Source organism: Chionomys nivalis, chromosome 13, assembly GCF_950005125.1.
Source record: "Chionomys nivalis chromosome 13, mChiNiv1.1, whole genome shotgun sequence".
NCBI classification, from domain to species: Eukaryota; Metazoa; Chordata; class Mammalia; order Rodentia; family Cricetidae; genus Chionomys; species Chionomys nivalis.
This window is the reverse complement of record NC_080098.1, coordinates 476,876-491,111: the sequence shown is the minus strand read 5'-3', so window position 1 is coordinate 491,111 and position 14,236 is coordinate 476,876. Positions and strand designations below refer to the sequence as shown.

At 49.2% G+C, this 14,236-nt stretch overlaps 1 protein-coding gene across 1 annotated transcript; it reads left to right on the top strand.

Moving 5' to 3' along the window:
* The first annotated feature begins 486 nt into the window (after positions 1-486).
* On the top strand, positions 487-13,997 carry LOC130886042 (fibroblast growth factor receptor 3-like). Its single transcript, XM_057787936.1, is given in 18 exon segments — positions 487-589; positions 4,365-4,634; positions 4,926-4,979; positions 7,788-7,957; positions 8,485-8,608; positions 8,689-8,879; positions 10,626-10,770; positions 11,252-11,402; positions 11,725-11,898; positions 12,120-12,241; positions 12,317-12,427; positions 12,505-12,692; positions 12,810-12,932; positions 13,013-13,083; positions 13,315-13,452; positions 13,583-13,688; positions 13,856-13,935; positions 13,937-13,997. Coding segments are annotated over 18 exon segments (2,382 nt in total).
* The last annotated feature ends 239 nt before the right edge of the window (positions 13,998-14,236 follow it).

Here is a 14,236-nt window from a genome sequence, read left to right as displayed (position 1 = left end):
AGGCCAGTCCCTGTGGGTCTGGAAGGGGAAAACCTTTTCAAAAAGAATACAATGAAACATTTAGTTAGAAGTCTCCCAAAGCCTGCTTAACAAACATCCTAGAAAACTGCTGAGAGGGTTTAAGAGTAATTGGATCCAAAACATCATAATTAAATTTACCTTAATTTTACCAGTTGTAGTCAAAAGAAAAAATAAAACAGAGAAAATATAGTGGAGAGCTCTGTCCCTGTGGAGGGAAAGAAAAGAGAGGGACCACAGAAGGTAGAATGGTCTGGTTTCCTTTTTCAGGTACTTGATGCCCTCCTGTCTTCCCCATCTCCTGCCCCCACCCCCTAGACCCCTCCCACCACACCTGCTCAGATAAACTTGCTGGTCTCCTCCCACAGACTCTCCAGAGTGGATCTACCCACACTGGAGCAGAAGTTAGGCGTTGGGGATGTAACATCTCATGCCTTGTGCATGAGGATGCCACTGCCATCTCCAGCCATGGGAGTCCTGGCTTGCTTGCTAGTGCTATGCATAGTGGTTGGGACCAGAGCTGCCTCCCAACCTCCTACCACAGAGCAGAGACTTGTGAGGAAACTGCCAGGTATGGACTGACTCGGTGTGCCTGGCTGCAGGGTGGGATACACGTAGGGTGATGATGGTGGCCATCAGAAGCTTTGGGAATGGCAGATAGCCCCTGAGTGAGTAGGGGATGTCAGGTTGAGTAGCACCATGGGGAGCAGTGAGTTCGGTTCTTCTCTCAAATCTACAGATTGCTGTGTGTCAGTGTATGAGGTATCTGGAGTCTCAGGATCACTACCAAGTGTAAGGCACCCCATAGAATGGATCACTGTGACAGGGAGCCTCAGGCTCCTCAGCCTAAGCAGTCAGAGTGCCACTTGCTGGGTTTCCATGATTCCCATTGTTGACAAAAACTGCCTGTTGTTGGTTTCCAAGGTCACCAGGACAGTTCTTGCTCATCTTAAGCCAAAATGAAGGCTGGAGTTTGGGGGTAGGCAGAGGACTCCAGCCAAAGCTCAGCTTTTGTCACCCAGTGTCTCACATGATATGGTGACAGCTTCAGGTCTTCCACTCCTCTCTTTGCCTGTAGGTGTCTTGAGGGTGGTCTTTCAGAGGCATACCTCTGTAGACCACACTCTGGGAGGTGAGGGGCACTTGTCCCAGGATCGCAGCTCAGCTGCACAGACTGGCTGGCCAGCAAAGTCTGATGGGACACTGCATTCCATCAAACAAAGCCAGAGTCTGAGGCTTTACCTCCCCGAGGTAAATATGTGTACGGGCTCTTCCTAACCTCTGCCCCTGCCCACTGTGCCTGGGCATGGTGTGGCAATGCAGGCCACTGGCCTGATGGTGCCACACAGTACATGGTGAGCTGTTTCCCCACTGGAGCAGATGTCCCAACAGTCGCTCCTTTGAACCTTGGCTTTTGTACCCTGGTGGCACAGCTCGGGCCTCCTTCTCCTCCACCCAGTTGATGGCAGCTCAGCTCAGCCTCCCAGGAAGGGGCAAGTGGGGGCAAGTACCTCAAGTACCTTTCTAACTCAGCAGCTGGGGGCTCCTGGAACTTTTTCCTTTTTCCTTTTTTTTCTGAGACAGGGTTTTTCTCTAGCTGTGGAGCCTATTTTGAAGCTAGCTCTTTTAGATCAAGTTTGGCTTGAACTCACAAAAATTTACCTGCCTCTTCCTCCCAAGTTCGGGGATTAAAGGCATGAGCCACCACTGCCTGGCCTGGAACTTTTTTTTTGGTGAATGGAAGTGGACTGGAAGGTTGAGTGTGCGTGCCATTCAGCTGCTATGACAGCATTTGTCAGGAAATCAGCACCCTCTTTGAGACTCGGCTTGCATATTAGTGCTTCCCCAGCAGCCAAATGGCCAGTCACAGGGGACCATATCAATTTTAGAAGATATTGTTCCCTGTGTCTGGTGTCAGTGATCTCAGGTCCAGAGGAAAGCACAGACCCTCTCTGTGCTCCAGGCAATGAAGGTGGATTGGTGGAAATGCACCCAGCCCTGCCCCACCCAGGGAGTTTACAAGCCAATAAACTTCATCCTATTCCTTAACTAGATGGGCCTGGCAATGAAAATACAAAGACATGGCTGACTCTCTTTGGGAACATAAATCACCAAGCAGGAGCTGGCTGGACCTAAGGGTTCTAGAGCAGGGCTAGGCCCCAACCACACTGGCCACTCCTGGTAGGCAGAGCAATCTGGGTTCTGGGTTCTCAGTAGGGGTAGAAAGTAGCCTGCAGTGGTTTCAAGTTTCCTAATTAATTTTCCATTAATACAGTTCCTCATGTTATGGTAACCTCTAACCATCAAATTGTTTTTATTGCTACTTCTTAACTGTAATTTTGCTAGTGTTATGAATTGTAATCTAAAATATCTGTGTTTTCAAAGGTCTCAAGGCTGATGGGGGTGTGAGGGCTCCATTAGACCATGATCTGATACTACCTCCTCAGCATATACCATATACTGTGTTGTCTCAAGCCACATCCCACACTGTGTTTCCCTTATTACCTGCGTAACTCACAACACAGGCTCCTATAGGCCCTGTGACACTGGAATGGGATCACAGGGTTGGATTTGCTGTTGCCTGAGGCCTCCAAAGTCCAGGTATCTGGGCTGTGCTGGCTCCTAGTGGACAGGATGGGTGGATAGATCAAATGTCAGCTCAGCTGATTCAGGGCCATTTCCCTTCCCCTCATACATCCAGGCATTTGCCTCTCCATCCTGTGGAATGCTGTGTCTTTCCCCAGTCACTCTCCTGATGAGAGGACTTGTGTGAATAGCTTGACTTTTTGTCTTGCTCAGACTAAATTACAACTGTTGCTTTTGGGTCATGGTTGCCCTGAGGCCACTGACTAGACAGTTCTTGGTCTTCTTTGGTGCCTCACGAAGCTTCTAGCGTTGGATTGCCTCCATAGGACCTGGCAGCAGGAGAACTGGAGGTCAGGATAGAAGATCCCTTACTGTGAGGCCCACTCAGGGACAAACAAAATCTGCCTGGCTCCATGGGACACAAGCTTCATGGATACTTTTGAGGACAGTCTCTCCGGCTGTTGGGATCTTGGTGGGATGACTCTGGAATGGGCAGAACTGGTACTGCTTTAGTTTGAATGGACATTTGAGCATTGAATGCATCTGCAGAATGGCAAGTGACATGTTAACCAGTCCATCTGAATCTAAGGAAGAAGGTCTGACCAGCAGGACTACCTGCCCCTGTCTTGGACCCCGAGCCCATCTGTGCCTGTGATGGTCATTGTTAGGTCCTAGCAGGGAAATCTGGGTGTGATAACCAGCTGGTGGTGTGTCCCTAGGTGTGAGGCCTTTGGGTCTCCTCATGAGCTGGGCAGCATCTGGGTAGGGGAGAGGTGTATGGCTACCTGTGTCTAACCTCCCTAGAACTCCAGTTTCATAACTCTCAGGATGGGTGACTGTCTCCACTTGACTGTGATTCTAGCTTCCAGTTGGCTCACATGGCCCCTCTGACATCCCCTAGCCAAAGCATGGTCCTCATTTGTGAAATGGGGACCCCAGGTATAGGAGTTTAAAGCTTCAGACATTCCAGGCAGGTGCTGTACCATAGAGCTGCCCCCACCCTTCTTGACATTTTCAGATCTTTCAGCTACTAGGAGTGCTGCTGTGTGTCAGGGCACACAGATGTGAGTCCATTTCACCTTGATTAGAGGTCAGAGAGTTTGAGCTTGTTTTGCTTTTTCAAAGTTGTTGACAACAAGTGACTACAAAACAAGAGGTCCTGACCTAGAGTGGTTAATTGGTATTTTAAGTACAGAGGTGTATCAACTTCATCTTGAACAAAGATCAGAGGTACTCTGTTTATTTGTTTTATCATGTTGATGAAGTCTGTTGCCTCCCCCTTTACCTCTTTGGAGTGGGGTATAAAAAATATATGGAAAATAAAGGGGTGGTTCAATATTCACTAAATTTCCCTCCTGATGCTGTTCTCTGTTTTATCTTTTATTTCTCTCTCATCTCTGTTTCTCTTTGGTTAATAATTCTAATCATCACGCTCCTTCCCTGGAATGTGTGAAACCAATCTAGTCTGGTCCTAAGCAGCTGTGTCTCTTCCATATCATCCTTGGAAGACAGCTTCCTCCTCCAGGACAGAGACAGAAACCTTAACACACACCACTGACAGAGTTGAGTACTCACACCCCTGGGCTCTTACTGAAATAGTCTGCCCACTCCTGGTTTGACCATTGTCTGGCAGAACCTCAAGGCCCAGGAGCATGGCCCTCACTTGCCTGCCACAGCTTTGCTAGTTTTCAAAGCAAAGTATGGGCTTTCAGCATGCTACTTTGAAGAATCTGTTTCACAGCTTTCCACTTCATCCACAGAGGCCCCAGGCCCTGAGCCTAGCCAGCAAGAGCAAGTGGTCTTTGGCTGTGGGGACACCATGGAGCTGTTCTGCTCTGTGCCTGGAGGTGCCGGCACAGGCTGCACTGTCTGGTCTAAGGATGGCACAGAGCTGGTATCTTCCCACCGCATCCTGGTGGGGCCCCAGAGGTTACAAGTGCTGAACGTTTCCCATGACGATGCCGGGGTCTACATGTGCCAGCAGCAGCTCACTCAGGATGTCCTGTGCCATTTCACTGTGCATGTGACAGGTAAGTTCTTGGTGGCTGGGGCTGACAACTGTGTTGAGCAGCTGCATTGCTAGGGAGGTCAGGGCAGTCCTAGGCAGCATGGCTCCAGTATCCCTGGCTCAAGAGTGTTGCTGGCTTAGTTCCCCACATCACAGGGGGTGCCCCCAATTCTGTGCTATTTGAATGAATGGCCTTGCAAAGGCAGGAGCAGGGTCCCTAAAGATGGAGAGCAGTGTACTCTGAAAATAGGGAGCAACAGGTCTGCGGATGTAGGAGTGTCACAGGACCACTGCTTGCTTATAACTATTGCAGAGGCTCCATCCTCAGCTGATGATGAAGATGGCGTGAATGTGGCTGAAGACACAGGTAAGATCAGAGCCTAGGCATACTGAGCTGGTCAGGATCAGGCTGCTCCCTTCCTGTAGTCTTATTGTTAAGGGGCACTGCTACAGGTAGACAGTGCCCCAGGGGCAGTGAGGAGGCAGGGCTGCTCAGCAGGGATTTTGGTAAGTTCTGGTGGGAAGGAATGTGAGTAAACCAGGCAAGGAGTTCAGGTTACCACTGACGAGTACATAGATCTAGGGATTCATGTTGTCTGGGTTTCTTTCCTGCCTGGTTCCCACAGTCGTTAAGTCCCAAAGAAACCAAACAGAGGTCTACATTAGTTATAAACTGATTGGCCCATTAGCTCAGGCTTTTTATTAACTCATAACTTACATTAGCCCATTATTCTTATCTGTGTTAGCCACATGGCTCAGTACCTTTTATAGAGAGGCATTCACATCTTGCTTCTTCTGTGGCAGGGCCAGGATGGCAGAAAGAGCTTTCCTCTTTCCAGAATTCTGTTCTCATTAACCCACCTCTACTTCCTGTCCAGTTGTCCTGCCGATACTTCCTGCCTGGCTACTGGCCAATCAGCATTTTATTAAAATACCCTTAGAAACCATTGTCCCACAGCAGATTCACAGAACTAGTGGCTGTTGCTGCAGACCAGCAGGAGGGGAGCAGTGCCATGCTGAGGCATACATTGTAAAGGGGGCATCACAGATTTGGTGTGAGTATATGAGGGCACATGGCAGTGCCCATGGTATGGCCTAGAACCATGGAGGGAGAGAGAGGGAGAGAGAGAGAGAGAGAGAGAGAGAGAGAGAGAGAGAGAGAGAGAGACCATCCGTAGTACTACGTGTACTATTATATTGCACCTGTATTGTGGAGCCTGCACTAAAGGACCATCCACGAGCCAGGCAAGGGCCTGGAGGTTTAAACACACAAAGACACACAGATAGAGACATGGGTCATCTTTGAAACAAGAGTGCCCCTTTATTGTGTACCAGAGCCACTTATATATGGATCATTAACTGGTAGCCATGCCCCAGGCAAACCCACCAGAAACTACTCTCCTGCCATCAGGAACTCCTGAGGGTCTCATGCTCAGAGCAGCTACAAACATAGAAAAAACAAGTTGTTTTGTTCACAGAGAGCAGCTGCAAGCATAACAAGTTGTTTACAGGAAATTCAGGGTCTGGGCAGAGAGAGAGATAGAGAAAGAGTACATCATGGGTCCAGACATCGTACGCAGAGTGGTTATGACTCTGAGACTAGGCTGTGTTAACTGAGTCCTCAGACCACCTAGAACCTTCTGGGGTAGAGTGGACAAGGGGATGAGAGGAATCAGAGAGACAAACTTAATGGGAAAACAGGGTAATGAGTCTTATGAGTGTGTGCGGGTGAAAAGAGCAGGTATAGGGACTTGTTTGAGGTTTCACAACCCTCATAGAAATGGACTTAGATTCTAGGACTGAAGCCAAAAAAAGGTAGTAGTCCTGAGAAGTGGGTCAGTTTCTTATTCTCCCTTTCAACTTTGGCTATCAGATTGTTCAGAGCAGAATTTCTAACCCAGTTGGTCTCTAGCTTCTGCCCCAACAATTACCAATGTGTTTGTAATTTCCCATTTTCTTCTATCATCCTGGACTTCCCAGGTTGTATTTAGTGTTTTTGCACCATAAACACTTAGGGAAGGTGCCTGAAGGGTCACCTTCTTGACCTTACTGGGCATTAGGCACCATTAAGTTGCTGTAGTCTCCCATTGTGGCACTCTTCTCTCAAACCTACTGTCCAAATTTGGAGCCTGGAGGGACACCTCACCAGTGTCTACACACTTTTCTCCTACTTCATATGGCAGTTCCTCCTCCCAGAGTTGCATAGGGTTCTCTGATTGAGTCACTGTGGAAGACCCTGTCCCTGCCTCTGTTCTCTGTTTTGGAAATTTGTTGCCTCCCTCAGCTTCCTCATGAGTCCAAACAATATGGCATCCTGTTGCTGGTTGCTTTTGCTCTACTCTTTGGGAGCCCACCGCCCAGCTCCAAATAAACACATGGACACTTATTAGTTATGATTGTATGACCTTGACTTGGCTTATTTCTAGCCAACTTTTCTTAAATTATCCCATCTACACTTTGCTTCTGGGGTTTTATATTTCTCTATTCTATATACCTTTCTTTACTTCTTACTCTGTGGCTGACTGTGTAGCTGGGTGACTGGGCCTTTGCATCCTCCTCTTTCTTTTCTGGTTCCTTCTTAAACTTTCTCCTTCTCTTTGTCCTCTCTGCCTGCGAGCCCTGCCTGTTTCCCTCTCCTGCCCTACTATTGGTCATTTAGCTCTTTATTAGACCAGACAGAGTAACACAGCTTCACCAAGTTAAGCAAATACAACATAAAAGAGTGAAACACATCTTTGCATCATGAAATAATTGTTCCACAACATATAAAAATGTAACACATCTTCAATTGATATTCCACAACAGCATCCTCCACCCATCCAAGAGGAAGGAGGGAACTCAGTGGAGGGGAAGCATGACCTGAAGGGTACCTGCCTTCACTGGGCACTATACAGGCTGACTCAGGTTTGGTGTACTGGTGGAATGACCTGGCCTAGTTGCCTCCCAGGATCTACATCCTACTGGGTTCTACTTCCTGGGTCCCTACACCTGTGAGTCTGCTTCAGATGGAGAGAAGAGAATAGCCCAAGACTGAGAGTGGGACAGCTGTGGATGCAGTGTTCAGACAAAGCAAAGGAGTCTCAATACAGATGAGGGATGAGGCTTGAGGGGGTGCTGGTAGGGCAGCTTCGCAAGGGTGTACTGATCATGCTGTTATGAGCACTTCTGCTATCAGGGGCCCCTTACTGGACTCGGCCAGACCGTATGGATATGAAACTGCTGGCTGTGCCAGCCACCAGCACGGTACGCTTCCACTGTGCAGCTGCTGGCAATCCCACCCCCTCCATCTCCTGGCTGAAGAATGGCAAGGAATTCCGAGGGGAGCATCGCATGGGGGGCATCAAGGTAAGTCTGGGAAAGGGGCACATATAGGTAGGGCCTGGATACAGAGGGTATAGCCCATATCATTTGTTGTAGACCAGCCTCAACAAAAATACCTCTTGCCAGGGTAGGGGCATGAGATTTTAGAAGTAGAAGTAAAGTGAAAAGTAATAAAACTGAAACCATAGAAAAGTACCAGGAGGGCATTCCAGTGAATACTGAAATTTTCCCTGTTTAGTTTTCCTTATATGTTTATATCCAAATACAATAGGAGAAGGCAGCAACAAAAGACTTTTTTTAACTTGATACAAATTACAGGTAAAACAGTTAATTACTTTAACACTTTGAGGTGTCAAGTCATTAGCATTTTGTTGTTTAAGTAGCAAAGCCACTCTAGACCAAGTATCCTGAAAACAATCACTTCCTAGGTAACCTTACATTACAAAAGAAAGAGCAGAAGTATGTTTGCATAGCCTAACTATCTGTCAGGATGAAAACAGGCTCACATTTTTGGGCATCCACAGTCACTCACCTACTAACTTTACCTGCAGCTTAGGCACCAGCACTGGAGCCTGGTCATGGAGAGTGTGGTGCCTTCTGATAGTGGCTACTATACCTGCGTGGTTCAGAACAAGTTTGGGAGCATCCAGCAGACTTACACACTGGATGTACTGGGTAAGAGCCAGGCTGGGTGACTACAGCAGGTCAGCCTCGGCCATTGGACCCACTGCACCTGACCTGTCTGTGTCTTACAGAGCGCTTCCCACATCAGCCCATTTTGCAGGCTGGGCTGCCAGAAAACCAGACAGCCACCCTAGGAAGTGATGTAGAGTTCCACTGCAAGGTGTACAGTGATGCCCAACCACACATCCAGTGGCTGAAGCATGTTGAGGTGAATGGCAGCAAGACAGGCCCGGATGGCAAGCCCTATGTCACCGTACTCAAGGTGGGCTCTGTTGTTGGCAGCTGGTTGGGTGGATGGGTTAGCTGGAAGTGCCTTGCCCTGGTCCTTAAGTCCCTCTTTGGCTGAGGAATACCTTGGGACTGGGACCCACATGTTGGAGTTTCTGGGAAGGGGCACCTGAGTCTCAGAACTTATCACCTGTTCTGAGCTGCAGGCAGGCTCTGTGTTACTTGTGCCCTCCCGTAGGACTTGTTTCCCTGTTGGCTCTGAGGCTTGGGTCTACAGAAGGCTTCTCTTGGGTGATAGTTTTGGTGCTCAGGACAGGAGGATGTCTGCTGTACTAGTACCCTCTGACGTCAGAGGACTGGCTGTCCACTCTCCCGCTGCCTGCACTGCAGCACTAGCTCCACCCTGCCTTGACGAGCTCTTCCTGCCTCCCTCTGCCTGGAGCTTTGCTTCATAGCCTCAGGTGGGGGCCACGTGAGAGAGAGAGAGAGAGAGAGAGAGTTTGGGCTTTGCAACACAGGAAAGAGAGACTTGGAGGGCTGATGGGAGAGAGGAACAGGTGTTGGCAGGACTTGGTATCCTGGCTGTTGAGAGAGACCACTAGGGCCATGTCCAGTGTACCTCCCACTGTGGGTGTGTGGTTTTGTGAGCACAGGCTGATGTGAAATGACCCTTGGGATGAAGATTTGAAGAGTATGGGTTCCCTTTCTCTCTCTCTCTCTCTCTCTCTCTCTCTCTCTCTCTCTCTCTCTCTCTCTGTGTGTGTGTATGTGTGGTTTTTCTCTCTTTCTCTGTGTCTGTGTTTCTCTCTGTGTGTGTGCTCTTTCTCTCTGTGTGCCTGTGTCTGTGTTTCTCTCTCTCTGTGTGTGTTTCTCTGTGTGTGTGTATATATATGTGTGTGTCTGTGTGTATGTGTGTGTGTGTGTGTGTGTGTGTGTAGGGAGAGTGGACATGAAGGAGGCCAGTCTTTGAAACCACACCCACCACTGACATTATGTGCCTCGCTTCAGGCAGCTTTCCAGTGCTTCCTCCCCCAACCCATTCTTTGGCATCTCCCTTGCCCTGTCTTGTCCTCATTTTCTTCTAGAGATATCCTGGATCAGTGACAATCTGAAGGCAGATGCACACCTTTATCTTTCAGTGTGTCAGAATGGGATGGGGCAAGAACATTTGTTGAGCCATCAATTTCATAAGCATGGCTGAGAAGGCATTTTGGTGGTATGTTCACAGTGCTCAAGTAGGTGATAACTGACTCACCTCTGACTCATCTTCTGCTTCTGATGCCTTGATAATACTGGTAGCTCCCAGCCAGCACTGACTTCCTACCTCCTTCAAAGCCCCTCAGGTCTGTGTTGTTCTCTTGCTTAGAAGTTTTCAGAACCTTCCAGGGGCTGGGCCCTGTGCTGCTTCAGAACATCGACTTTCCACCATTCTCAGGCTGACACTGATTTCCTCTGGTTTTCTCTCCATACATCTGTCTGCCCATCTTTTTTTCTGTACTAACTCTGCATGTTGCTTCTTTGTGGCACCATGCTGCCCAAGTGCCCAATGCTTACCTTGGGACAGGGAACTATCCACCAATAGAGGGACTGGTTTCAGGCTCTGTGCCTTGGTTCAGGATGCAGAGGGCATCCATTGCAGTGGTAGAGCTGTAGTTGTCAAGGTGGTAGCAGAGGTGGCATTTTCCTTGAAGCCTGTCTGATCATCTCTGTGTGAATGGTGCTGTGGTACCCAAAGGGATGTGCTGGTGCTTGCCTATTGATTTCTGTTCTCTCTTTTTAGACATCAGGCATTAACACAAGCAACAAGGAGCTAGAAGTTCTGTCTTTGCGCAATATCACCTTTGAGGACTCAGGGGAGTACACCTGTCTGGCAGGCAATTATTTCGGATTTTCCCATCACTCTGCATGGCTGGAGGTACTGCCAGGTATGTGCTGTTTCTGCTCCTGCTGCTGGTGCTCCATCTGTCCTCTTATGGTGCTGGCTCTGAACATAACAAAGCTGCCAGGGACAGGGACAGCAGGGGTGCACTTATGATTTATTGCAGTCCATCCTGTGGTAATCACCCTGGCCTTGTGCTTGGTATGGAGTGTCACCCTGCCTTGTCTTGATCTTGCAAAGGCTTCCCCCACAATCCTCTAGCTGGATTTCCACAGTCTAGCCTTGAGGCTCTGGGATCTCCTGGGAGCCTTGGTGGTGGTGTGGATGCTTCTGGCTCTGTCAGGCTTCCCTCCTGAGTCTGGTCCCTGCTGACCCATAGATGTTTGGGGATACCAATGTGAGTTGGGGACGTAGGTCACCAAATTCTGAGTAGCCCAGTAGCTTTGCTTCCCAACAGGTACCTAGAGCTCAGGGCAATGGCAAGTCCCACAAGGCTGGATGAGGCCCCAACTTTTATGTCTTTGCAGCTGAGAGAGAGCTGGCAGAGAGCAGTGCAGCTGGCAGGTTATCTGCAGGCACCATCAGCTTCTGGGTGGGCTTCTCCATCTTAGTCTTGACTGCAGCTGTGACACTCTGCTACCTGCGTAGAGTCTCAAGAAAGAACCGGGGGCTCCCAGTGTTGACAATAGCTTCTGCTTCACACCTGAGCAACAGGTAACTGAAAGTAGATACCAAGTTTTGATCTCTCTGTTGTACCTTGAACGTCCTAAAGTCCCAGCAGTACCTGAGGCCTGCTTAGTACTCATTTCTCTGCAGTCAGATGAGCTGACCCTTCCCTATTCCTATCCTCCACATGGATCCCACGTTGCTCAAAACAACTTTGAGTCTTCAGTAACCACTGCTTGAGCATCCCTCTTCTTGACCCTACATACTGCCTCACATGGACTTGATCTTGCTACTCCTGGGAGTTATACCACCTCAACCCTTTCCCAATGCCCAGCATCCATTGTCTAGCACCAACCTATCCCCATTGATCCAAGCAGGTGACCTCCATGAACTCTGATATACCCTTGGTCCACATCGTCCACCCAGTTTCAAGAGAACATACTGCAATGGCCAGTATTTCTGAGCTTGAGCTGCCAGCCGACCCAAAGTGGGAAATATCTAGAACTCGGTTAGTGCTGGTGGGGTTTTATATATACTTGGAGGAGGTTCTGTGGCTGGGGGCTAGATGGCGACCAGGCAGAGGTCTGTTGGAGGTGGGGTCCAGGGTGAGACTTGGGTTTCTCTGTCTTCATGAGCAAGAACCCATTGTCAGCTATGGATGCAGTGGCACAGGGCCATGAGGGCTGGGGGTCCTGGGCACATACTCACTGCCTCTGTTTCTTCGGACAGGCTGACACTTGGTAATTCTCTAGGAGAAGGCTGCTTTGGCCAGGTTTTTATGGCAGAGGCTGTTGGCTTTAACATGGACAACACTGTCAAGCCTGTCACTGTGGCTGTGAAAATGCTGAAAGGTGAGGAGGGAGAGAAGTAGCGCAGGGCAGTGGGGGCTGCAGGGCCACCACCTGACATTCCCGCTTTCAACACAGATGGTGCCAATGACCAGGACTTGTTGGACCTGGTGTCTGAGATGGAGATGATGAAAGCTATTGGCAAGCACAAGAACATTATCAACCTGTTGGGGGCCTGCACACAGGGTGGTAAGTACAGCAGGTGGGTGGACAGTTAGATCGGGACCCGAGTCACACACAACATCTCTGAGTGTCTGTGCTTCCAGGGCCATTGTATGTGCTGATGGAGTATGCTGCCAGGGGCAACCTCCGGGAGTTCCTGCGGGCACAAAGGCCCCTAAGCATGGAATACTATGGTGCCTCCAGGCTGCCAGAAAAACAGCTTACCCGCAAAGATCTGGTGTCCTGTGCCTATCAGGTGGCTCGAGGTATGGAGTACCTGGCTTCTCAGAAGGTGAGCAGAGCTGGGGCACAGGTGAGGTAGGGTCTTTCTGAGTGGAAGAGTGGATGTCAAGCTTGCTTAGGCTAGGGAGCTGTCAGTTTAGCACAGGTTCCTTTCATGCCTCCTCAGTGTATTCACAGAGACTTGGCTGCTAGAAACGTGTTGGTGACTGAGGACAATGTGATGAAGATTGCAGATTTTGGCTTGGCCCGTGATGTGCACAATTTGGAATGCTACAAGAAGACCACAGATGTGAGCCCCATTCCAGGGTGGTTTGGGTGCAGTGCTCCACCAGGGGACACCTGACAGCCAACAACTCTCCCTGTGCCTAGGGCCGGCTACCTGTGAAGTGGATGGCACCAGAGTCCCTGTTTGATGGAGTCTACACCCACCAGAGTGATGTGTATGTGTCCTAACATAGGATGGGGATAGCAAGACTCAAGTCACACCTATCACAGCCTTTAAGGTTCTGGCCCTCTCAGGCATATTCTTTCTCCTCATTTGAGACAACAGCATAGCCCTGCCATGCCTCTCATCCACACACCCCTCCTTGCCCATTGGTAACCTGTCCTGTTGTTAAACTGTTACAGTAATTGAGCAGGAGTAACAGGCCTCTGCCCTCACTCCCATACAGGTGGTCCTTTGGAGTCCTGCTCTGGGAGATCTTTACACTGGGGGGCTCACCATATCCTGGCATCCCAGTGGAAGAGCTTTTCAAGCTATTGAAAGATGGCTACCGCATGCACAAGCCTGCCAACTGCACACATGACCTGTGAGCAAAGCATTCCTTACTCCTCTAACTAATCCCTGGGAGTGGCTGGTTTCCTACCAGGGCTCCTGGTAGCCTTGGGTGAGGTAGGGATGGACAACAGGTCAAGAAACCACAGCCATATTTGCCACAGGTATGGGATCATGCGGGAATGTTGGCATGCAGTGCCTTCACAGAGGCCCACCTTCAAGCTTCTGGTAGAGGGTTTAGATGGCATCCTCACTGTGACATCAACCCACGTAAGTACCACTCAATCCTGCCCTCTCTGCCTTCTCTTATTCCTGTGTGGGCTGCTCCTCTAAGTTCCAATAATGGGGTTGGTATTCAAGGGCCAGCCTGAACATAGATGGCCATGGAATCAAGGGGATGCATACTAACATAGTCCTATGACCTTTTCTACCAACAGGTATACCTGGACCTATCAATGCCTTTTGAGCAGAGCTTGCCAGGTGATGATGATACCAGGAGCCCCAGTTCCTTAGAGATAACTGTTCACCCACAACCTGCTACCCCCAACCCAACCCAGGAATTGGAGGCCTCAGACATGAGGGGCCAAGAATCCCATAGACCAAGCCCCGGTTAATGTTTATGTATATAAAATGTATGGAGTCTTTACAAGTTGTATTTGCTGTAGGGTTAACACTTCTTATGTGACACTTCCTCGTTTTATAGTATTGACTATTATGTTTCAAACCTAGTAAGAAAAAGCAGTGAACTTATTCTTGTTATTTTTTGTACTGTTACTGAGCCCTTGACTTTGGTGGCTGTCTCTTGCTTGTAAACTAGC